The sequence below is a fragment of the Heliangelus exortis genome, chromosome 15, assembly GCF_036169615.1.
Source record: "Heliangelus exortis chromosome 15, bHelExo1.hap1, whole genome shotgun sequence".
Classification (NCBI taxonomy): domain Eukaryota; kingdom Metazoa; phylum Chordata; class Aves; order Apodiformes; family Trochilidae; genus Heliangelus; species Heliangelus exortis.
The window spans coordinates 7,806,344-7,832,603 of NC_092436.1; the positions used below are offsets into that span (position 1 = coordinate 7,806,344).

Consider the following 26,260-nt stretch of genomic DNA (forward strand, 5'->3'; position numbering starts at 1 on the left):
CAACAAAGAACTGCTTTTTTATTTCTGTGCAGAAAAATATTCAGCTCTGTGCAGAAAATATTCAGCATTCCCTTCTCCCCAGAAATGTGGAAATACACCCTTCTTCTAGTATTAGTTTGCTACTCCAAGGTAAGGTATTCAGAACTTCATGTGCAAAAAATCTATGGAATTCAAGACATAAATCTCAAAAGTACTAAAACAAACACTACAAAGCCTGTTCTTCATGGTTGACAACACTGCCTACTCACTTCAGCTTTTCAAGTGTCATAGTGTACATGAGGTATGTTGAAACGGGTTCTTTAGACTGTAACCTATATTTAAAAACAGACGAGGACTGAAAAGGCACCTAAGACAACTGATGCTAGATAGAACTTTCACCTTTGTTATCAAGGTATAGCTAAACACAAGGTTTTCTTTAGGACAAAGTTGGGTACTTTTTTATTTATTTCATATGAACCCACAAGAAAGCACTTTCTGAAAGCATCCACAACAAACAAGATAATCCAGAGTTACAAAGGGAAAAAAAAAATAATAGCATTACAACATGCTGAAGATGTTGGGGTTTGTGTTAGTAATACCATGTTATATCTTCAAATTTAGGGTGAAATTCTGACTACTGACTATTTCTAACCTGCGAGAAGGAAAGCACTGCAGACATCAAGTTTTTTTTACTGTCTGAAGAAAAAGGTTACAAAATCACCCATGATACCAACTGCATCAAGATGGCTTTACACAACTTTGCACAGACATATCAACAAAGTTGCACTATGGTTGCTTCTTCCACATCAGGACTGTGCCTGGAAATCACCCAAATCCCTTCAAGCTACATTCTGTGCCATTGTCTGTCTGATTCAGTTATCTGCACAGATGTCTGTACTCATTTGTTTCTTTAGGTAACTCTCATTAACTGAGTTTTAGACCTAGCAGCTGGTAGGAACAACATTTTAACATCTTATAAAATCTCTTTTAGCATCTCCTAAATCTCATGAACAGTATTTGTAGATTATGACTGAATAAGGGAAGTCAAAGCAATGATTCTCTTATTACCAGTCCAAACACAAGGAGCTTTGAGCACAGTCACCAATCAGAAAACGCCTCCAACAGCTGCAGTGACAACACAAGATGCTGAGAAGAGCAAGTGCCTGCACTCAATTTTGATCAATTAAAGCTGCATTAAGCTTCACATTTGAGAATTATTCCCTTTATTGCAGCAATGTAAGAAAACAAGAATGCTAAAATCATTATTTACTAGTTAAGGAAATGACTGAAACTACATCATTACTTTAGAAAATTAGGATATAAGAATAAAGCTTAGGTCAGACTGCCTGCTGTTCTTTCTGTGGATGCATTCCCAGCCTCGTTTAATCAAACTGCTGAACTGTTAACATAAATTCATAGACAGACGTGACTAACAATGCTCTAAAAAGGCAAAGACATACAGTGTTTCACACATGGCTATTTTTTGTTACTGACAGTGCAGATAGGTCACCTCTTATTAAAAATATGCTTTCTAATTGACATAAGACACAGTGGTTATCTGATCTTATTGACTCATATTGCTGACATTTACTTTGGCTGAGTAATCTCTGATGTCAACAAACACACAACAACACTCATAGGTTTTAAATGTCTACAAACAACCTTAAAATTAAGTGTATTTTAACTTTATCTATGAGAAACAATTCAGCCTTCTGATCCTCCCAGCTTCTGATTCTAAGCTCTGCAACACTGAAAACTTGGAATACAATCATCACAGAATAGCGTAACATGAAATAAGATAATGATGTAGATATATATATTATTTTTTTTAGCATTGATTGCCTTTTGTTTCTGCATAACTGCATCATTTATTTCCTTTGTTTTATTGCTGGAAATCGGGAAAAGAAATGTGATCCTTTCAAAAAAGCTATATATAAAATAAAACCAGCATCCATTTTCCTTGCCAGGAACAACAGGATCTTTTAAAGTTGACTTCTCCTTTTCCCATAAACAGATGGTGTATTATCTCCAACCAAATCGCAAGGTTAAGATGCTACATACAGATGTAGCATCTTGGACCCTCCAAGTGTTCAGGAAGATTTGCTAATTAATCTTAACACATTAAGGTAACTGTCTTAAGGTATACTTATATTAAGATAAGTTTTGCAGATATGGAAACAAACACTAGAGAAGTTAAGTGACTCGTCAAGGTCACAGACCTGAAAGCCTGAAGTCAGAGGTTAACTATAAAATTCAGATCTTCCTATTCCCAGACTTGAAGCTGAACCACAAGCTATTTCTGGGGTGGAAAAAAAGCACTGAAAACTGAAGTCTTTCAACAGCTCAGAATTTCCAGGACACTGCAGAGTCACAAGTACCAGCTGCTTACGGTCTTGTTCTGTAATTTGCATTAACCAAACTGGCCTCAATATGAGACCTCTTCATCTCTTTTAAATAGCATCCCAACTGGTAGTGTGTGCAGGCAATTCACTGGAAGTTTTCAGCTCTAAGCAGAATTATTAACAAAAAACATTCAGGAACAGTTTGCACATGTGTCTACAGAATGTCTTGTTACGGTCAGTCTGCAAAACAGAAATATCAATTTGCATATGATAGTTTTGTCAATAAAAGGGATTGTATACACTACCATTGTATTTGTGTATTACACTTTACTATTTTTAATATGAAAACTACTGGACGATTCCAAAATTCCTCTGAAAAGCTAAGGCAAATGTCACTCCCCACATTATATAGAGGCTGCTGCTGAGAGCCCCTTGCAAACCAAGTTAGTTTTATGTCTAGGGAAAAAGGGTAAGCTCACACAAAAGTGTCAGCAACTACATTTGCTTTGCAAAACAGCTAGGGAATACTGCTAGACTATTCAAATCCAAGACATCTTTTAATTAAATATATTTTTTGTGCCAGTTGATGCAAGATTTAATTAAAGTCTTTATTAACTCATTCCAGAAGCATCAAATAGAGAAAGCTTGATACAAACATGCTGAACAGTCCAAGCAATAATCTTTTAACATATTTCACTGCGGTCTGTACAGTCTTAAGGCCTCAACAAAGCAAGAGAAGTTACAATTCATGTTATATGAACACAAACAAAAAATGTACTAAGAAGCACAGTGCTATCCCTTAGTGTATTTAATTTTAAAAAAATTAAATATCCATAATGGCATAATGGGTACCCAGCTCACTGAGCTAGAGGACAGGAACAAGGAGAAGAATGAACCCCCATAATCCATAGTTTAAATGCAACCAAGTCTTTGGAGCTGGATGGGATCCACCCAAGGGTACTGAGGGACATGGGCAGAAGTGCTCACCAGGCCACTTTCCATCACTTATAAGCAGTCCTGGCAGAAGGGGAAGGTCCTGGTTGGGTGGAGATGAGCAAATGTTATGTCCACCTACAAGATGGGCTGGAAGAAGGGCCAGGGGAACTACCAGCCTTTTAACCTGACCTCAGTGCTGGGGAAAGGGTATGGAGCAGATGATCTCGAGTGCCATCACGTGGCATGGAATGGGCAACCAGGTGATCAACTCTGGTCAGCATGAGTTTAGGAAAGACAGGTCCTGCTTGACTAACCTGAACTTCTAAGACAAGATGACCTGCTTAGTGGATGAGGGAAAAGCTGTGGCTATTGTCTCCCTAGACTTTAGTAAAGCCTTTGACGCTGTTTCCCACAGCATTCTTGTGAAGAAACTGGATGCTCATGGCTTGGACTGGCACATTTTTCCTGAGTAAAAAAATAGATGGTTGGATGGATCAAGAGAGTTGTGGTGAATGGAGTTAAATTCAAGTGATGACCAGTTGCATGTGGTGTTCTCCAGGACTCAGTATTTAGATCAGTTCTCTTTAATAGCTTTCTCAATGATCTGGACATGGGGATCAAGTACAAACTTGGTAAGTTTGCAGATGACACCAAGATGGAAGGGAGTGTTGCTTAGAGTAGAAAGGATCTTCAGCAGGACCTGGACAGACTGGATTGATGTAGTTGATGTGTTGTTTTCTGAACATAATCCAGCTGTGTGCCGAGGTGGCCAAGAAGGCCAACAGCATCCTGGCTTGTATCAGTGTGGCCAGCAGGATAAGGGCAGTCCCCTTGTACTAGGCACTGGTGAGGCTGCACCTAAAATGCTGGGTTGTTTTGGATCCCTCGCTACAAGGAGGACACTGAGGTGCTGCAGTGTGTCCAAAGAAGAGCAATAAAGCTGGTGAAGGGTCTAGAGCACAACTGAGGAGCAGCTGATGGAACTGAAGTTGTTCAGCCTGGAAAATAAGGGGCTGAGGGGAGACCTTATTGCTCTTCACAACTACTTGAAAGGAGGTTGTAAGGATCCAAGGTGGGTGGCAGTCTCTTCTCTCACGGAACAAGGATAACACAAGAGAAAATGCCCTCAAGTTGTGTCAGGGGAGATTTAGATTTTACTAGGAAAAATATCTTCACCAAAAGGGTTGTCAGGCATTAGAACAGGCTGCTGAGGGAAATGGTTGAGTCACCACGCCTAGAGGTATTTAAAAGATGTTTAGAGACAGGGTTTAGTAATGGACTTGGCAGTGCTAGGTTAATTGCTGGGCTCAAATGATCTTAAAGGTCCTTTCCAACCTAAACAATTCTATGATAAAGACCTCTAGCTGTAAAGGTTCTGGACCAAAGCCCTGTATCTGACAAGTGTGCAGTTATTAGCTTTAGTTTTATTTCAACACATTCTTAAACAATGCTTAGGTTGATTTTTCTAGTAAGTAAATCTTCAACCCTATGAGAAACACCCACAAACTGCATCTGTAAAAACTCAGGAGTTCCCCCAGTGACTTTAAAAAAAAATACAATAAAAATCTCTTTTTCCTTGTTACTCAGGAAACCAGAGGTCTTGCACCCTCATCCATTGAGGAAATTAGTAACTGCAGCTCTGACAGCCATGACAACAACATGTCAAGTCACCACAAAACCTTCATTAACACTCCCCTGAACTGCAATGCACAAAGTAAGAGATATTCCAGCCAATGCTTTGGAACAAAAATTTCCATGAAAAAATAGCAAACCTATTACTTCACTTACATCAATCAAAAGCACATTTTTTTTTGTTTCCCATCAGTAGGCACCAAAATAAATCAAGCTCCAGCCTGTATTTTCAAAACTTCCCATGTATATCCAATTAATGTGATGGCACTCTATTTGATTCCAATTAAACATCTTGTCAGTATGAGAGTTTACATTGGCTTTCAACAGATTTAGCTAGAGCCAAGCAAACAAAGATGGCTGACTTTGTCTTGTCCTCCAGCCTGTTCCTCTGCATTTTAGATCAAAAATGCATGCCTTTGTTTTCATTTTACAAGGTATTATGCAAAGAAGGTTAAATGTAAGAATAAATACACTGTTACTTTACTTTGCCATCTTCCATATTACTATTTGCTCTTTCATCCCAGGTGCCAGAAAACTAAAAGTAATGTCCTGTGCTCCTTGTAAAGTGCACCAGCACTGAAAAAGCATGTTAGCTGAGCCACTGAGTAACTCAGATTACTTACATCTCATCTTGTGGTAAGTGCTGTCCCTCCTCAGATTAATGGACATTATACTCCACAGAACAGTACTTTCAAATTCCATTTAAGTCAATGAAAATACAACAGAACTAATTGACTGCATATTTAACTACAAAACTTTTTCAAGACAAAGAAAATCAAGATATATTTGGATGTCAGGCATAGAAAAAAGGACTCCACAAAATCAGACCTACCCCATTTATATAAGTTGTTAAAATACCAGTTATTTTTCTAATTCCCAAACCAAGCTATCAAAATTAATCCATTTATTCTTACCTGGAAATTTGGTGACCAGCATAAAGCAGCAGTGCAGTCAAAAAGTACAGGTAAAGCTGAACAAGGTGTTGCCTTGGTAAAGTTAGGAGCACAACACTTAAGATATAACCTGTAACAAAAAACAGAGGTTGACATTTAGAAAAAAGTACTAATTCAAAATTTCTTAAAATACTAACACTCAAATTAGACAGATCTCTTTAACAGTCTTTGTTTTCACTTGGTTTCACACCTCAGGTACCTACATTTTCCTCTCATCAAAACACAAAGCACACAAAAACCCTGCCACTTTCACTTCCCCCTCCTCCATGAAAAGAAATACCTCTACCAGTTTCTCTAAGACTGCATTCTAGCTGTCAAGAAGTGGCCTCAATCCACAGTATTTTAAAAAGACTTAATTAGTAAAATCTACTTAACAAAGGGAAAACAGGCCTAGGTCTCCCTCTTCCAAATGAAAGCAAGTTTCAGTGTAGCAGGGAAAAAAGCTCATCTGACAAACTCTGCTGACATAGAAAATCCTTTTCTTCTTCAAGCAAAAGACACAGAGAACACCTTTCCACATTGATTAACATTATACATTTTTAATTCTTCCACTATATCTTTGTAGTTTAAAGACATGTTGCATGCCCATAATTTGAGATAGGGACACAAAGACTGTTCTCCATACATGTAATATTAAAGCACATTCAAGCTATCAGTGTTTCATAAATCACAGACAAGGCTCTGAACAGTCTTGTAGGATTTTTTGGCATTTACACCAGCAGCTCCTTCACTTCTTGTTAGCATTTAGTAAGACTGTGGAAAAAGACCCCGTGCAGATACAGCTCTTCAGTATCACTGACCGGCATCTCAGAAGTCTCTCCAGCCAACAGAACACCAATCCTTGTTTTTCATACCTGCTCCCATTAGGATATTTCAATAAAGCGTTATTATTATTTATAATTTTGAAGCCCACTTCACAACTGGGTGGCATGTGCCCATCCTCTTTTCCTTCCCAGACAGACTCTGCAGGTCAAAAACCCAGTGCATGGTGCCTTTACTCATCTTTATTCCCAAGCTCTCCATCACAATGCAGTGTACTCAAGCTCCTTCTGAAGGTCAGCTAAAATGCCTGGCACCAAAATCCTTTTAGGGAAAAAAAAAACCAAAACAAACACAACAGCAGGAGCTAACAACTTCCTTGCATCTTAAGAACAGAGTGTTACAGAACTTACTGACACAGCCATACCTGTCGCATTACATTTAAAGTTTCATCCATCTATTCAGCAACACCAGGCACAGCCTTTTTAACTGAGTTTATTTACATTTCAAGCTTTCTAAAAGTACTTAAGAAAATAATGTAATTCTAGATTAACCACTCATAAGTAGTTGGACAACCAGCTACTATAAAACAGCTTGTGAACACAGTATGTTCCAATATTTGACAAAAATACAATTTCAGAGTCAGTCTTTATTTTTGTATGTATTTCAAGGCTACTTAATATATGCTGCCTTCAATAAGTCATCTAGGTAAAATTCTACTTATAGCCATGTTCTTAAGGGTTACTCATAACATGCTCCTAAAAAAGCCGAAGACCCACAATATGCCAAGTAAAGAATCTATTCAGATATGATAGGTTATAGGAGTGATGACAGACAGAGCCTATTTACTTACCTTTAAAAAAATACAAATATATAATTTAAATATTTAAGGTATTTTTTCAAGTACTTTATTAAAGCAGATGCGATATTTTGCACATGTCCAAGGATTTGCTTTTTCAAAAGCCAAAATAATGGACAGTTTGATTAAAATCAATGAATCACAGAATGACAGGGGTTGGAAGGGAATTCTGCAGATCATCTAATCCAATCCCTTCTGAAGTATCATCCAAGTCACCATCATTAGTGCATGTACAGTACCCATTTAATCACTCACAAAAATGATCAGAGGGCTGGAGCACCTCTCCTAAAAGCTGACAGAGTTGGGGCTGTTCAGCCTAGAGAAGAGAAGGCTTCTACCAAATACACAAACAACAAGAGCAGGAACACCTCAGCCGGACCTCCATGAAGAGTTGTAACTCCTTTGTGCCACACTGCAGCATCATGAGCCAGCTCCTGCAGCTCTCACATCATCTGCAGACATTCCGAACACCTCCTCTCTGCTGGATTCATCAGCATCCCTTGACTGCCTGGTTAGGGACAATTCCCTCAGCAGAACAATCCCCATGGCACAACCATGCATCACTCCAGCACCTGAGTTCCATCTCTCCAAACCCTTCCTTCTCACTATATCCCATGACTCACCTTCAGGTGGAGAATTAAATGTAGTTTATTATGCAGTCTTTTATTACCCTATTACTCTATAGTCTAAGAACACCTGTTTTCTATATCTGCATTTAAGGTCTGCCACCCTCTTTACCTTAAGTTCTATCGCATCAAAGTCTGCTCCTTGGCCACACAATGATGTACTTGAGAAGTACAGGATAATTACTGTAAAAAGAAGACATTTTAGAGGGCAGTAACTACACTCCAACACAGCCATGTAACACAGGAGTATTTTAGAAGTGATCGAAGTTCCTTTTTTTCTGTATCATCAAAACTTTAACTAAAATATAGCAGGATACACTGAAGGAGTAAAAAAAGCGTCTAAATAAAAATCAAAATATAAGAGTATCATCACGTGTGCCTTCTAAATAGAGGGCTTCCAAACAGCATAGATCTTTTAAACGCTGGGCAGGGAAGCAGCACAGGGCAACCAAGGTTACTGCAGAAGCTTAAATAATGAAATCCACCACTCATGAGTTTGAGTTGGAATTTTAATGTTCACTTTGAAGAAGCCGTTCACTCTAATTGCTAGAATTTTGAAGAGTGGGAGAGTGAGAGACATTTAAAGTAGTTCTCTTTCACTCTTATTTACAATTCCCTCTTGTGACTTGGTAAGAGAGAGATTTCAACACACTTCATACTGCAATATTTGCATTTTTGCTGCAGCAAAGTGGTACCAACCTCTTTTCTCTCAATAGCGCCTATCACAGAAATCTCAAAGTTAGGGGCTGGAAGGGACCTTGAAAGACCATTTAACCAACACCCACTTGCATTGAGCTCTACATCTGCAATGAGAGGTCCCCTCCTTTGACTTATACCATGCATACCAGTCTCACTCTTGGGACTTGATGTATTGTCCCTTTTAATTCACTAAGTACATGACTGTTTAAATGATAAGGAGCAGGCTCAGTGAAGCCTGAATTACTTCCCCAGTCATAAAAAAATTATCAAATGCATGTTACAAAAAATATTAAGACGAGAGAATCAACTCTTTCCTGAACATAGCAGTAGTACCCTAGTTTCAGGCCACCACGAAACAGAATTGCAGCCTTAGGCTTCCAGCTATAAGGAACACTATAGAAGACATTCTGCCAACCTTACAAATACACAGACCCTCCACTCAGGGGCACAGGGAAGGAGAGAACTTGTGCCTTCATGCAGGACGGTACAGATTTAGGCCCTACTGGAGAGACTATACTGTGAAAACAATAATAAGCAAAAAAAGCTAAGTTAAACATTGCTAGACAAGAACGCATGTATTAACTAGCTTATGACCTCACTTGCAACTTGTTGATTCAGCTAGATGAAAACCTCTCACAATGCAACGCTCATTGTTCCAGTAAGCAGCAGCTCACAGAGTGCCTTTCAGCAGTCTCTGTGTTTCTGTACCACCAAGACGTTTCCCAGCTTCTCTCTTTTCCCATATTACCTCCTTGCAGACTCAAGTCTCTGAGTTTTATTGACATGCTGCATACAACAGAGGCTCCTGGAGCACGATCAAAGCTGCAACCCATCCTCTTTATGAAACATTTTAGTGCTCATTTGCATGATTACAGATCCCTTGTGTCCACTTCACATTATTACTCAAAGTTTCCTACGGATTTAGTCAAAAAATGAGGACTTCGCACATGAAAGAGTTCATAACTTTTCTTAATAAAGCCACATCGCCTCTTGGAGTGCCAGAAAGTAAAATCACAATTACTTGGATGCTACCAGGAAATTAATTTGAGAGATCCTAACTTCCCACTCACCCATATCCTATGAGGGTAAAGGGCCCATTGTATGATGGCTTGCAAACTAAATTGCTGTGAAAGAGCAAGTTCACAAGCCACAAAATATCGTCAAAACTCCTGTGTTTCTTTACTCAATGCAGGATCTGTGCACTACTGAGTTAGCCACTTAACTTAGCCACAGGCTAACCCTCAAATGGCCTCATTTCAGTTTATTCAAACAATGATCTTCCCACAACATGAAAGTACAAACAACAGAGGAGAGACTTCCAAAAGACTGAATTTGATATGACAGAAGTATTAAAACAGTTGGCACATTTATTTTCTTACTGTGTCTAGTTCTCAGGATAGCCAGTCACTAGACTGGATATACAGCAATTTAGAGAGATGCTTTAGACAGTTTGTTAAATTTCTATCTCGAAAGTGGAATATTTTTAAAAGATACACTTCAAGCCCATGGTACTTAAAGGCATGATAGAGAAGTCACCCAGAAGATCCTGTCCCCTCTTCACTGGAGGTTAACTGAAGCCCAGAAGGAGCTCAAACAGCCACTTATTTTTAAGTCACATAAAAAAGAGAGACAAAAAGCTCTTGAACATCCTCAATACATATGAGGCATCCTTTGAAGGATAACTCAACCCAATGGTGTCTTCCAAATCGACTGGAACAGTTATTCTGTCCTGGGAGTAAGATGGGTTCTTCATCTGTTCTGTTACAAAAGGCAATGTCACACAGAACCTCTGCCACCAGGTACATACAGAGGTGACTCCAGCACAGAGCTAACACAAAATTCACTCCTCACTGAAATCAACCTCGAAGCCAAGGCATTTGGAGAGCTCTCAATGCCAAAATCCCAATCAGCCTCAAGCAGCCACATCAGTACTCACACTGCTAAATTAATACCTGTTTAAGGCAGCATAAGTGAAATAGGCTTTAAGATTGCATTTTTGGGGAGTGATGTTCTTGCATGGCAATGCCAAGCCACACCTCTTCCTCACCCTCCCACTCAGCCAGAACTGCCCCAACAAACGTTATTCGCTCCAAGTTCTGTACCTTGAAATAATGCAGCAAATATTTTGTCTTTCAGAAAATATCTTGTAAAATTAATTCTAAACAAGGAAATTACACATCTAAACATACTTGTACACAAGGAAATTAATATCTACCCAATCAGAGCACAGTGCAACTATAAACAGAGATCAGAAATCCTGTTAATATCTGCACATCTTAGTGAAAATAATGCCAACAAAACAATTTACTTATTACTGGTGTGCTGCCATCAGTTTCAACAGCTCTTTCTTAATTTTTTAAATACATAATAGATTGCACAGATTGGGCACTCTAAGTATAAATAATCCAAGAACTGAGTTTCTTACAGAGATTTGCAGTATTGTCTGAATAAATAAAATGGACTTTGGATTCTAGTCCTGTCATATGAGTCAGAGGCTGTTTCTACAATAAATCATATCTAAATGATCAGAATTCTGAGATTAGTTAAAATCACATAGAACCTGAAGAGTATTGGAAAGGAATACCAAATTGGAACTATAAGAAAATAAACAGTCAGAATGTATTCTGATTTATGAACACAAATTGCCATGTTGCCATGAGACCGAGTCAGATTCAAATGAACCTCAGTTTTAAGTACCTCCTTTCAAGCAAGCTGCTATTGCCTTTATTTTTTAATAGAAATTGATTTAGGTTGCAAAAAAAGGAGTTTTTATACAGAAAAGGTACCTGAAAACATCCATATGCTGAGAAAGCTGCTTAGTAGAAATCCTGACACTACTAAAGCAGGTAAGGGCTGTTTCACAGAAAGATAAGAAAGGGGTCTGTATCAAAGGCCAAGTTACACTCTAGAGACTTTTATTACATTCCCAATGCTGCTAACTGGAACATGAATCACACTGTAACATCACTTCACCTGATCAAAAAGAATTGGCTTTACTAACTTTAAGTCAAATAGGTGGAAGAAAAAGAGAGCATTTAAGCAGATACCACTGCTGGTATCCCCCTGTTCTGAGCAAATTTTAAACCTTTGAGCCTTAATCCCAGGAAAAGGTTTACTGTATCAAGATTGTTAGAGCTTATTGATTGTTACAGCTCTCTAATCAAATTGTTCCTTGAACACCTGCCTTAGACAGATGCACACAATTTCCTAGGCTGCTAGGAGCACCTCTATGATGCAATACCTTATACTGCCTACGTTAACAAATTCAGTGATTGTTTGATATCACAAAGCTTCCACAGCATCTGCTTATGCTGAGTTTCCTAACTGCAAATATAGAGTATTTTCTTCCTGAACAGAACAGACTGACAAGTTGAAACTTATACACTGTAAGCTTCTATTTAAATTACACACTGGCAGTTAATTTCCACCAACATATCTTCAAAGAACCTTAATTTCAAAAACTGGCGGAAAAGCACTTTGTTTTCCTTACAAATCCAATTTATATATTTTGATACCTCATTTTAACTAGCATTATATTGTTAACTGACACAATTAAGTCTATATAAAATCTTGTGTAGGCATGCAAATGGATTTAGCTCAGCCTCACACTTACGCAGCTTTAAAAAAAATGCAAGGAAATTAAACAAATCAACTTCATTTGAAAAATACCAGCAAAGTTTTACCACTACAAATTGTCTGAAAATGTCTTAAAGCAGACAACGTTTGATAATTTAGAAGTCCTTCTCAATCAGCAACTATCAGCTGGAGCAGTACAAGTACAGACACTCAATTTTGTAAAAGCAAAAATGTGAAAGAACTAATGAGTTCTAATGCTCAGCACAAAAGCATGACTTGTATGAGAAGCACAAAGTCAGAATCCACTGGCTTAGTGTTAAAATAGCTCCCATGTGAGAAATAATTCCGTGAAAATACCCACATTTTCTGTAGTGCATATTACTGGTATATCCCAATGTACTTGTGCATGGACAAGGTTATCAAATTACTACAAAGAAAGGCTGTGACACAGCTGGAAGTTACCCACTGACATCTTGATAGCCTGCTGCACAACTGTTAGTTCTGTATTAGAAACTGATCTGATAAATGAATTCCTAAAAGGTACTTGTATGGATACAAGTGCTTAAGAAATCCAGCTGTAGTTACATGCCAGCACAGTCCTCTGTCACATCCATCAGCAACAAACAAGTACACTCTCCCACAAACATAGGGTATAGAACTGTAACACCAGCTTTTTGCACTAAAAATACGTTGCTACCTCAGCATGAGTACAGTGAAACCATAACAAAGAAAGCTGCATGTGGTTTTAATAGCAGTAAATAACCTCCAGACAATAGATGTTCAACAGATCAGAAAAGAAAGTCACATGCTGACACTTCAGTCGTCAGGATTAAAAACCTGGACATGCTACTTTAAAAAACCTCAGTCCTCTAACTACTTAACTAAAGGGCTTTTCATTTAGCTAACTACAGTACATCTGTATCCTCCAAAGATATCTACCTGTAAGAAACACTGCAGAGTGGGAAAATTATATGCTAGCCATTGGTCTCCAAGCTAGGCAGTATTCATGCAGATCAGCATTGGCTATCAACCTCAACAGCCTGGATCCAATCCCTAATTAACCACATGTGCAGTCACTAGATGAATCACACACCCACCTGAAGAGCAGGTCCCAGAACACCCATCCTTTCATCTCCTAAAAACAGACATCTATCATTCCAGAGCTACATTTGCAGGCCAAGGTTTAAGCCTCAACACGCTGAGCTGTGTTAGTAATTTTGCCAATGTATCTGCAATGCAAGGGCTTGTTACCTGCTCTAATCCACTCACAGCATATATATATATATATATATATATATATATATATATATACATTCATAAGGTTAAAAACTGAAGAGCCATTTGCAGGTAGCTGCAAATGTGAAAGCTAACCTTCTGGAGCTGTGGTCACAGTCTAAAGCAGGCAACCTTTTCTCTGGTCTCTCATTTAATGCTAATGCTAGAAACTAGATTATTTCCTGCCCAAACAGCATTTCACAGCAGCTTTCTCATCAGTTACACACAGCCCAAAGTCACCATGCTATTCTTTCAGGGTATCAACCATTTACATATACCAGTTCTACTCTATTTACATATCAAATTAAATAACAAATCTCAGTAGAAAACCCTAGACAGGATTACTGTACTGCTAAACATGAAGAGTCCTGGGTAAAACTGCAATCAAATATAATCTCATGCTATTTGTTGTAATCAATATATATCATGCTATTATTAAATTTTTAAAATTTTTGCAGTAAGCAAAAAAACATTTACTAGAGTAGTGTTTTCTCTTGAATACATGTACACTTACCCACATAATGCATGTTAAGGGCCAAGTACTTGTACTGGAAGAGAGGGTTGTTGTGCAGGCTACTTCTTTGGATCTGCTGGAAGAATGAGCTGACATCCCATCTGTACAAGACATCCAACAGCATGATACTGGGGACCCTTAGGGCCACATTTAACACCGCCTCCAACTTCTCCTTTGCAGCCATTCTCTTCCCTTTCTGTGAATTGGCAGCAGACTGTAAATAGCACAAGACAAAGAAGAGTAATCAGATCAATCTCACTGTACAAACAGCTATTAGGCTTTGTGATCATATGAATGGGGCTTCCTGTGTGGCCACAAACAACTGAATGAATCAACTGAGTTAAATTCACATCCAGACAGGACAGCTTCTATTTTTGCTACATAAAGGTCAGCTTGCTAGCAATGCTTCCACAGTAATATTGTAAAATGGGGAGGGGAGGGCAAAGTGATGGCATCAGAATGGTCAAAGTGTGTGCACTGAAAACACCTTCATTCTTATTTGGTTTAATTTAGCAGCCAAGCCCCCACTGTACTAGGTACCACATAAACATATGATAAGCTTTGGAAGCAAGCACCTGGTAAGCTGTAGAAATCAATCACCAACAAAATCCAGGTACTTAGCTTAGCACCATTTCTAAGCCTCTCAAATTAAATAATCACAAACTAAAATAGTTCTTAAAACATTTTAGATTCACTTCATCAAGGCAAATTCAAATAAATAATTTTCCATTATCTAAGCTTTTAAAAAAAATCATTGATGGCACTCATACGTCTACATATTTATACGTTTCTGGAATTTGAGGGCTGTGGGTTTTGAAGACTAGGACTAACAATCTAACTATTCTACTAATTTTTATGTAATTCACCACAAAGAAACATACAAACAAAAGATCATATCCTCAGCCCCAGAGGATTAGAAGGTAATTTAATTGAGTTTGAGATGAGAGAAAATGGATACGACAATAACAAGCACTTTGTGTGGGGGGGTTTTAAAAAAATAAAATAAAATAAAATAAAATAAAATAAAATAAAATAATAAAATAAAATAAAATAATAAAATAAAATAAAATAATAAAATAAAATAAAATAATAAAATAAAATAAAATAATAAAATAAAATAAAATAATAAAATAAAATAAAATAAAATAATAAAATAATAAAATAAAATAATAAAATAATAAAATAAAATAATAAAATAATAAAATAAAATAAAATAATAAAATAAAATAATAAAATAAAATAATAAAATAATAAAATAAAATAATAAAATAATAAAATAAAATAAAATAAAATAATAAAATAAAATAAAATAATAAAATAAAATAAAATAATAAAATAAAATAATAAAATAAAATAAAATAATAAAATAAAATAAAATAATAAAATAACATAAAATAATAAAATAACATAAAATAATAAAATAAAATAATAAAATAAAATAAAATAATAAAATAAAATAAAATAATAAAATAAAATAAAATAATAAAATAAAATAAAATAAAATAATAAAATAAAATAATAAAATAAAATAATAAAATAAAATAATAAAATAAAATAATAAAATAAAATAATAAAATAAAATAATAAAATAAAATAATAAAATAAAATAATAAAATAAAATAATAAAATAAAATAATAAAATAAAATAATAAAATAAAATAATAAAATAATAAAAATTAAAAAATAAAATAAAATAAAATAAAATAAAATAAAATAAAATAAAATAAAATAAAATAAAATAAAATAAAATAAAATAAAATAAAATAAAATAAAATAAAATAAAATAAAATAAAATAAAATAAAATAAAATAAAATAAAATAAAATAAAATAAAATAAAATAAAATAAAAACAAAACAAAACAAAACAAAACAAAACAAAACAAAACAAAACAAAACAAAACAAAACAAAACAAAACAAAACAAAACAAAACAAAACAAAACAAAACAAAACAAAACAAAACAAAACAAAACAAAACAAAATAAAATAAAATGCTGGTCCACAACATCTCAGAAAAGATCTAGTCACACACAGGACTGTTTTAAAGAGCAAAAGGATCAGCTTCCACATTCTGTCAAAGCTCTGCAGTGGAGACTGACACTTGTTCCCAACTGAAATGTAAGAGCTCACTCAGAGCACTGTGTCCAGCTCTGGAGCCCTCGGTACAGGAAAGAATATGGACCTGATGGAGTGGGTCCAGAGGAGGGCCACAAAAATGACCACAGGGCTGGAACACCTCTCCTATGAAGAAAGGTTGATGGAGCTGAGGTTGTTCAGCCTGGAGAAAAGAGCAGATCTCCAGGGAAACCCAGTAGTGACCTCCCAGTTTCTGGAGGGGGCCTACAGGAAGGCTGGAGAGGGGCTGTTTGTAATGACAGGATGAGAGGCAATGGTTTCAAATTCGAGAAGAGCAGATTTAGACTGGATGTTAGGAAAAAGTTCTTTACTATGAGGGTAGTGAAAAAAATGGAACAGGTTGTCCAGGGAAGAAGTTGAGGCCTCATCCCTGGAGATATTCAAGGTGAGGCTTGATGAGGCTCTGAGCAACCTGACCTAGTTGAGGGTGTCCCTGCATACTGCAGGGGGAGTGGACTAGATGACCTTTAGAGGTCCCTTCCAACCCAAATTATTCTATGATTCTATAGTTCTTACCACCTGCTCACACTAGGAATGGCATTCACCCCAGGCTATTTGTCAGCCACCAACTATATGCAGTGTATTAGAAAAGTCCAGCTGAAGTATTCAAGGACAAGGTGGGGATGACCCAGGAGGCCTTCATCCACAAGCTGCTATTCAAAGTAGAAGAATCACCTGCCCTGACCATCCCTTAATGATGTCAGCTTTAAGAAAAGGCTCCCAGCCCCAATTAGTAGGGTAACAATTTGAAAAAGCAGCATTCTGAGCAAAGAAACTGAAAAATCTACACTTCAAAATGCACTTTTATATAATTGTTTTTCAAGATTTTATTCATGTTGTCCTGTGAAAATTTTAAAAGTTTCATCAGTTGTGCAAGCTCTGAAGCCAACATGGAAGTACAGCACAAAATGAAATAATGTTCATATACAAAAACAAAAAAATTCTTCCTTCTTGTATGGACACACATACAAAATTCTCTCATGATCCTTCATTTGTGTTCCCATGACCAAGCTTCTCCTATAAACAGTTCTGTGCATACCTAAAGCCACACTGACACTTGTCACTGCATGACAACAAAATTAATTCAGCTCCAGAAGTCAGGACAGACCAAAACTGAGATCTGGCTCAGTAAATCACAGGTTACAGGGCTGCTGCTTGTCATCATCCAGCCAACAGTCTTAACTTTTCAAGTTACACAGATGCAGGCACTTTTCACAGAGCTCTTGCAACAGCTCTAAGCCCAAAGACAGCAGCACATCCTTTCCCCTTGAACACGAAGCACTGACCAGCTACAATGGGCAACCCAGACACCACCAGTGTCTCACAGTGCTTCCAAAAATTAATTTAAAGGTCAGCCAAAGACTACAGATATTTAAAACAAACAACCAAACCCACTGCCCAAGCAGCTACTACAGAATACTAAAATTCAACATTTATATAAATAAAAGATGGAGTTTAAATGTGTGGTGTTGTACAAAAAGCTGGGAGTAACACAGATCATGCACAAAGTTTTGTCAGACTGCATACTGAAATAGAAGGCAATACTCAAGACACTTTATAGACACACAGCTGAAATTATTAATATAAAAACATTTTAAAATGTCCTGGGATTGCCAAATTTGCAAAATTAAAACTTTGAAACTAAGCTACCTCCTGGGTTTTTTTGTGATTACTTCCCCATAGATCAAGGCTTAAGGGTAGGCAGAAACTGACAAGTTTTCACTGTCATAAAAATACCCACCTAAAGTGACAAGCACCTGATTCCAAATTACATTCTTGTAACTGTCAAACCTTTTTCAATCATGAATAACCAAACACATAGGACAAGAAGGTCATTTTCACTTGAACTTTCAATTTCCTTACTCACTTCAAATGCAGAATTCTAGGGACTTCCCTAATACTGAAAGTTAACTGAAGGTCAGCACATTGAAATTAAGCTGAAAAATTTCAGCTCCCGAACTCATACAATCATATGTAAGAACTTAAGAGCACTGTAGAATGCAGCATGTATATTATCTAAGAAAACAATCTACTCTCTTAAAATGAAAACAAACTGAAGACCACATTATGTTGCCATGGATGGGCTATGAGAAACAGCCACAGCAACTCTGCTGCTGCTGTTGTATTCTGTCACTGACTGACAAAGCATTCAATACTAATAAGATACCCTTTAAAATTAACTCCACTAGAAATGTGGATGTGTTAAATAAAGCCTCAGTTGTCATTGCTGCCAAGTTCTAACAGAACCTAATACAGGCACGCAACAAAGTTCACTGCTGTAAGCTCATTATATTGTAAAGAGCTCTCACAATACATTATTTTGACTGGTGTAAAAACTAACAAAACCAAAAAACACCACCACAACATTAAACCTCTAAAACCTTTAGATAAATGGATGAAGACAGGAGTTGCTGGATGCTCAGATGTTAGGGAAAAAAAAAACCAAAAACAAAACAGGTCAATCTTGTAATCAGGCAAAAAATGGACTTCAGAACAGGACTGGGAAGCCACTGGTCTGTTTCTTTTTTTTTTTTTTTTTTTTTTTCCCCATTTCAAACATCGCTCTGTTCCAAATCAGGGTAAGAAAAAACAGCTTCAGAAAGAACTTCAGACTTCACATGCTGAGTGAGTACAAGCATATATTGTGCTATTTTGGTCAAAATCACTTTGTAAAAATTTCCCATCATAACTGATTAATGTTCATGGAAACATTTTTGCTAACAACAAACTACTGGAAAAATCCCTCCCTCACCTGACATATCCATTTTGTCAAAAGCATATTCGTGGCTACAAAGAAAACAGCAGAATTAGTAGAAGACAATCTGAAAAATGAAAGTGGAGTAGTAGACAAGTTTCTTTCAGTTCATTCCATTAGTGGAACAGATTAGCAGTAAACTCTAAATACCCTCAAATATAACAAACATTTTCCTTTTAATAGAATTTTCTGAGGTTTTGTCATCACATAAATTTTTACCATTTCAGATGAAGCTGTGATTTATGCCACTTTGTAACTGTTGTTTATGCACCAACTTAAATATAAATCTGTCACATCACAGGCAGAAAATACTCCCTGCGAAAGCAGTACAAGAGGCTACACAAAATCTGCATCCATTTATCCAAGCAGGTGCAAAATTACATTAATAGAATGGAGTTTCTAGATTTAGAAAAGCATTACTTATAAAGTTGCTTAATGGTTACAGAAATATGCTGGAGTAGCTGCAAATTTAGGAGTTATTTCAGTACTACTACCACCAAAAATCACCACAGCAGTTCTAATTGGGATCAGAACTTAACACCAGACTTGATCACACAACACTCAGCCTGACATCTGTGAACAAAATGCTCCTTCTCCTACAGGATTACAACCTAAAATACCTGATAAGATGGACTAGAAATCAAGAGACAATTTCAACTTCTTCTCCTCACACCTATGAACTTCTAGTTACTCTAAATAAGTCTCTTAAGAACAAGACTTTGATCTGTAGCCTAATTTCCACTTTAAATAATTTTTCAGGGATACATTCTGAAACTAAAAACATCACCAAGAAAAGCTTTTATTTAGAGGGTACACTTTACTTGATAGATCTTGAAAAGGGAAGGAAGAAAAGGAAGGGAAAAAAAAACAACCAAAAATCCCAACACCAAGGCAAAATACACAACTCTTACTAGTGACCATATGAAAAGTTTAGAAAACTAAAATCACACCAATCAGCTGGGCTACATTAATGCAGTCCCCAGAACCCCTCTTTCTATGTCTGTCCTGTTCTTGAGAGAAGAAACAAAGGAATTTAAACTACGGAAGAATCCAGTTCTTCAGAGGTTTAGATCCCTATCATCAGTTTGGGAGGGAGAAAACAGAGAGAAGAAAAGGAAGAACACGGAAAGGTTTACCAAATATGCAGTTAGAAAAGAATTTCCCTGTCTGTAGGAAAACAAAACCACCTAGACCTCTGGAGAGTATGTCTGACCCATCAAAACGTTTCCCTCATGCTGTCTGCAAGCAAGGACAGCAAAAGATGTCTTGCTCCCATGCAATTCAAATTGGCCAACAAGGACAGCACTAAAAAAATTCTGCTGAGAAAGCCAGATAAAGTGAGCATACCAAGTGTACTAATAAAGCAGTGAAACTCGGCAGACTGTATGGTAACACTGTCATTAGGATTCAATCAGAATCCCCAATAATACTCAGTTTTCATGGGGTTTTTTTTCCTCATCTGGTCTAACACTATGGATAACTATAGAACTGCTGTGGTGCTGCGACTGTAGAATTGTTATTTCTACCTAGAAAACAAATTAATTCCTAAATCTGTATTCAATTCACTCACTTGTGAACTAAGGAACAGCTAAGGTTAATAAACCCAAAAAACCCTTATAATATACTTTGTTAAAAAACAACCTTTACAGCAACACAGATTAGGTCAGCTTCTTAGCTCTTCACACAGGCATAAGTGAAAACCCATTCACATTAAAGGCATACTAAAAATGAACAAAACCAATAAGAGACAGTTAAATGTATAGAAAAAGTCTACATTTCCAACTTTCATTAATTCTAGCAACTTTCATACGGAGAAAGGGAAAATCAGCACAGTAAATGAGGATACATATTACAGAGCTGTGAAGTTAAAATTTTCTTTAAAGATTTATACACTATGAGCAGTTCCAGTACACTCTCAATTATATAGCAAGTCTTTTATTTATAGGCAGCCTGTAAAACATCCTGAGTCTTTTATTTTTCATAATGAGCAGGTAAGACCAAGGAACTCTGGGACTAATGCATGTTAACAACAGTTAACAAATCCACCAGGTATGCAGCAAAATCTTCCTGATTCCTACAGGACTGACACTCTGCCTGCATATAATCCATTCAAATCCAGTCACACCAAGTGGGGCTGCTTGTTTCTGAGACCACAGATATGCTGAGTTCAGTTAGGCGCCCAAAAGACAGGAATCTAATTCATTAAAATGAAAAATATAACTAATAATATCTTGAAGTAGAATCTTCAGGGGGAAAAAACAAAACAAAACAGATTGATCAACAAACTGAACTCCTCTGAGGTTTTTTTGACTCTGGAGTTTTTTGTCAGTTGAAGGTTTGGTGTATTAACTAGTTATTCAGCTTTTTTTTTTTTTTTTTTGCCATCTCAGCCATGTTTGCAAGCCTACACCTACAAGCCTGCCTAACCACATTTGTATCAGCACATTCTGAGAAAATCTGGGCAGCAATCCCAAAGTGTCTCTGCAGAGGATAGAATACCCAGAGGACCTGCACACAGAGCATTAGTGACAGCCCAAGATGATGCAGTCTGTGACAACCCACCACAGGGAGCTGGATCACACGAGGATCAGCCATGCAAGTAAAGCTGGCATACCCCATCAACCTCACAAAAAAAAAAAAAAAAGTCACCCAAATGTATTACCAGCATGAAGCTGTATGACAGATTGAAATATATGTCATCCTCTACAGTTGCTCATTTAGTTTTTATCCATTTCAGATAGACACACAGCCCAGGTTTAGAACTTGCAATACCAATAACTGGTCACCTGACTGGTAAGAAGTTAAAAGATTTTCAAGATTGCTATAGGCCAAAACTGGTAATATTTCTATTGCTGCTGCCTTAACTATTGGAGTCTTGTCAATAAAGTGCACCCGTTTCCAAGCCTGTCAAATAGGAAAGATCAGTTTCCTGCAGTACCTGACTTGTGCAACAGAAAGGTGAAAATAGTTGGAAAAGTCACTTTTAAGACACCTTCAGACTCAAGACATGTAACAAATAAAAATTTCCAGAAAAACACCATGAGGTAAATACCCACTTCTGAATGTTCCTTTCAAGCACACAACTAATTATAAAGCAGCAGGGCTTCTCTAAAGTAAGAGGAAATATTACAAAATCAAAGGCATGGAAACTGGCACAAATATCAGAATCATACTGAAGGTGCTAGACAAGAACCATGCACTTAAACAGCAAACCTACAGTGAACTGTCCACTTTATAACCAAAACAAAAATTACCAGGGTGTATTCTGAACTAAAAATGGACTCGAGAGTAAATCACCACATAACTATAGAGAGTTTCAGCTGGAAGAGAAGCTATCCACATGTCTGTGTGACACGGAGGAAACCAACTCAAGTTAAACAAATACCTCAGATGATGGTTTTCAGAGAACATGAAACACCAGGCAGGCTTCTAAATTTTCCACGACACACCCACTCATTCACATCTTCCTGCCACAATATGCCTTTCCTCATCTGCACCATGGACTCCAGCTGCTGAGCCAGAGAGATACTATCTTTCCATCTTCTCCAAAGGAAGGACTTCCCGAGTACTTATGTCACTCAGTTCCAATGGTATCTCCATCAGAATCAAGGTGTTTTATCATCAGTGGTCCCTCCTAAGACTGATACAGCAAGGTGCACCCCACGATCTGGACAAGCAGCAGCTTTATGTTGTTCTGCAAGGTTTTTGATAAGCATTCCACATAATGGTGGTCACAAAGATAATGATTTCCTAATGAGAATGAGTTTAGAAATAAAATAAAAAAAAATCCTTTCACGTAATTATGGCTCAAAACCAGTAGCTGACTGCAATAGTTATTAAAACTAACTAAAACCAAAAAGATACAGTCTCATGCACAGGCAGCTTGTTATTTAAGAAAAACGGCAAAAAGAAGTCAACATTTCAGATAACATAAAGTAACGGGGTGCAACAGCTTAACAGTTAACAGTTTTCACATTAAAATAATACGTTTTTCAATATTTAAAATGATCTTAATTAACCTACAAAAAGTTATCAAAATAGTTAAAATTATTTCCTTCCCCCCTCCTTCAAAGTTTGATGTCTGGGGGTGCATTACACATACAAAAAACACTTAACCAAAAGTATCCAAGTCTACAAGTTAACAGAATTCCTGGACTAAAAACTGCAGAAGAAATTAATACAGTAACACCTACAGACTTTAAAAAAAAACAAAAAAACTATTCTGACTGAGATCACAAGTAACCAATACTTATGAGTCAAACATGTTACAGAAACCTCCGTTTTCACTGGCAAAAAAAAAGCCAAAATTTTTTGCTTGTAGCATCTACTATTCTCCCTTGTTTATTGACACATATGTGCATTTAAACCACCCCACTTCTGTTTCCACTTTATTCTCACAGCAACCACATTATTCAAGCACCAGTCCCCACACCTCCCAAAAAAAAAAAAAAAAAAAGTATCACAACCACAAGATAAGAATCCCTTTAAGAGCCACCATCTGCCACAAGTGCACTTACTACACAGAACCACTCTGGATCACAAAATAAATTTAAAAAAAAGACAATTCTCATTGCAAGCCTTATTTTAAAAGGCTACAGAACGCTCCCCAAAAATCGGCTAACATGACATAAGTAGGAAAGAGAGAAAAAGCCCTGTTCTTCACGCTATGGAGAGGCTGCTCCTTACATAACCATTACCATATGCTTTAGGGCCCGTCTCCAGGAGGGAGCAACCGGGCCTCCCCCTCCCCACCTGCACCGCGACACCGCCAAGCAGGCAGAAGGGCTGGGGGGGGCACTTCCAGCCGGCTGCGGAAGGGAGAAGGTAAATCCAGACCTCAGGGAGAGAGGGAAGGGAGCACCGCAACCTCCACAGCGAAGCCAGCACCTCGGTCACGACTGCAGCACCGGGCAACTCATCCTCTGGGCCCGAGTCAAGGCGAACAGCCGGGCTGAGCACACGTACGCATGCCTGCAGGCATCCAAACCCAACGACCCCCCCCTGAGCCCCCTCCACGCACACTCTTCAACCGGAGACTTATTTCCTGACCGCCGCCTGCCAGGCGAAACTCTGGCGTTCATCCCCGGTGCTGCTGAAAGCCCTTCGCATCCTTCCCCGGGCCCCGCGCAGCTCCACCGCCTTTGAACTCCAGTAACCCCCTGCACGGCCCGCTGGAAGCCAGCGCCGGTGGAGGGAGGGGGAGAGGAGGGATGGGGGGGGGGGCGGGAGAAGCAGGGAGGCAGAGAGAGGAGGAGGAGGGGGACGCTACGCACAGAAAAGGTCGGGGATGCCCTGGCACACAGCACAGGGACACGCGTGGAAAGAGCGCGGACCTGCGCGCCCACGGAGAGGGAGGGCACACGCGTGTATGAAGCGGCGGGGTGGGGAATCACCTGGGCCGGCAGAGCGGCCGCCGCCGCCGCCACCTCCTCCTCCTCCTCTCCTCTTGGTCCTGCTCCCCGGTGGCGCGGCGGGGCTCCGCGCCTCACAGCGACGACGGAGGCGGCGGCGGCTCGGTGCCCGGCGGCGGCAGAGCGGCTCCTCGAGGCACCATGGCCGCGCCGCTCCGCCTCAGGACGCCGACAGCCCCCGGCGCCGCAGACCGACGGCCATGGTCCCGCTGCCTGCGCGCGCGCGCGCGTCGCCCCGCGCATGCGCTCCCGTCTCCCGCAGCACCGCCCCGCGCAGACCGCCCGCGCTAGAACCGCGCAGGGAGAGGGGGGCAGCGCGGCAGAAGAGCGGACTCCCCGCACCCTTTCTCTCCCCTCCTCCGCCTACCCCCGGGGGTGGGAAGAAGAAAGGAACGCACCTGGAGTGTAAAGCACGGGGTTTGGGTGGAAAGCGACGTTTTGGGCGTAGGAATTCGGGTGGGGAGGGCTCCCTGCCAGCCAGCGGGGCTCCCTGCATAACACCGGGGCAGCTCGGCGCCGGCTTCCCTCCCCCAGCCCTGGAAAAGGCAGAGGTTTGGGTTTAAATTCCGATGGTGAGAGCAAGGGTTTTGGTTTTGGTCCTCCCGGGACGCAGAGGACTTGTCAGGGCAGCTGCGAGTCTGAAGGATGACTCAAGAGGCGGTCAGCAAAATTTGAGGTGGTGTCTGGGCAGATGTTTGAAAGGCAAATGCTGTTTTAATAATACTTTGCACATGCCCCGCGGAATGCAAAATGCTGTTATTAATTTCAAATACTGCAGTTGACTCTCTTTTTCCCAGTGGTGTACTGCAGAATAGTCACATTTGTTTTGAGATCAACCAGAAAAATATCAAAATTTTTCCTTCTGCAGTCAGTTTTCACCTGGAGACCCATGCTCGGGGCACCTCTCCCAGCACAGCACCCTGCGCAGGAGCTCAGGCTTTGCAGTCTGTACTCACAGGACTCTCAAGAAAAGTCTCACTAGTATTTGCTTATTCTGTAAAGGCTGCGAGGCCAGGCCCTAGCAAGCATTCATAAGCACTATGAAAAAAAAAAATCCGACCCAAGAGAAGTCATGTTTCTACCTTTTAATATTTGGAAAAAATACAAAGCCGTCAAGTCTGGCACATGAAAAAAAAAAACTTAGTTGCAGCGAGGAATGAGGGAATACACTGAACTGGAAAATCCTGTAGTTCACAAGGGCTGGGCTAGCCAGCTTTGTAATGGGGTTTTTTTTCCTTCCATCTCTAATGAGAACTGCAGCATTCACAGACATAGATGTTAACAATGTGAAGCCTCAACACAATGTCTTTAGCTCTATGAAGAGGATATATTAAAATAAAGAGTCTGGGGATCTGTCCACGTTTTCAATATTACACCAGAAGAAACCAGTAGTTTGAACATGTCTGTGTTCAATAACAGCCTTTTTAATTGTAAAGCTTGTAGTTTAAAGTTATCAGTGCATGAAGGAGTCCTGAACTCAATGAACACTTTTTCCTCTTTAGGAAGAACAAATTTGCATGTCCAGCCAAATGAAGGACATTGTGATTATTACTCAAGCAGTTTGTGCCCTGGTCAGGCTTACAAAATTTACAGAGACCCTTGTGCACAGGAGGGCTTCTCTCATCCACTGAGTTTCTCTCCTAATCAGTTTGTTTCGGTCCCTGCATGACAAGTGTTTGCAGTCATTCATTGGTTGTATCTGGGGTAAACACACTGCTCCAAATCCTGGACTCCTGCAGAGAGGATGGGAAAACAACGGTTTCACCAGTCTCCAGTCACCCCATTGTTCTGCTGGGCTCAACCTACTCAC

General features: G+C 38.7%; 1 protein-coding gene across 1 annotated transcript in view; it reads right to left on the minus strand.

Moving 5' to 3' along the window:
- Positions 1-14,364, minus strand: part of RNF145 (ring finger protein 145) — a 32,588-nt gene extending 18,224 nt beyond the window's left edge. The window contains exons 1-2 of the mRNA XM_071759071.1: positions 14,151-14,364; positions 5,804-5,912 (exon numbers count right to left, since the gene is read on the minus strand). Of these exons, the coding sequence (XP_071615172.1) occupies positions 5,804-5,912; positions 14,151-14,334 (293 nt within the window). The 5' untranslated portion in view covers positions 14,335-14,364. The remainder of the gene's footprint in view (positions 1-5,803; positions 5,913-14,150) is intronic.
- Positions 14,365-26,260: the final 11,896 nt, after the last annotated feature.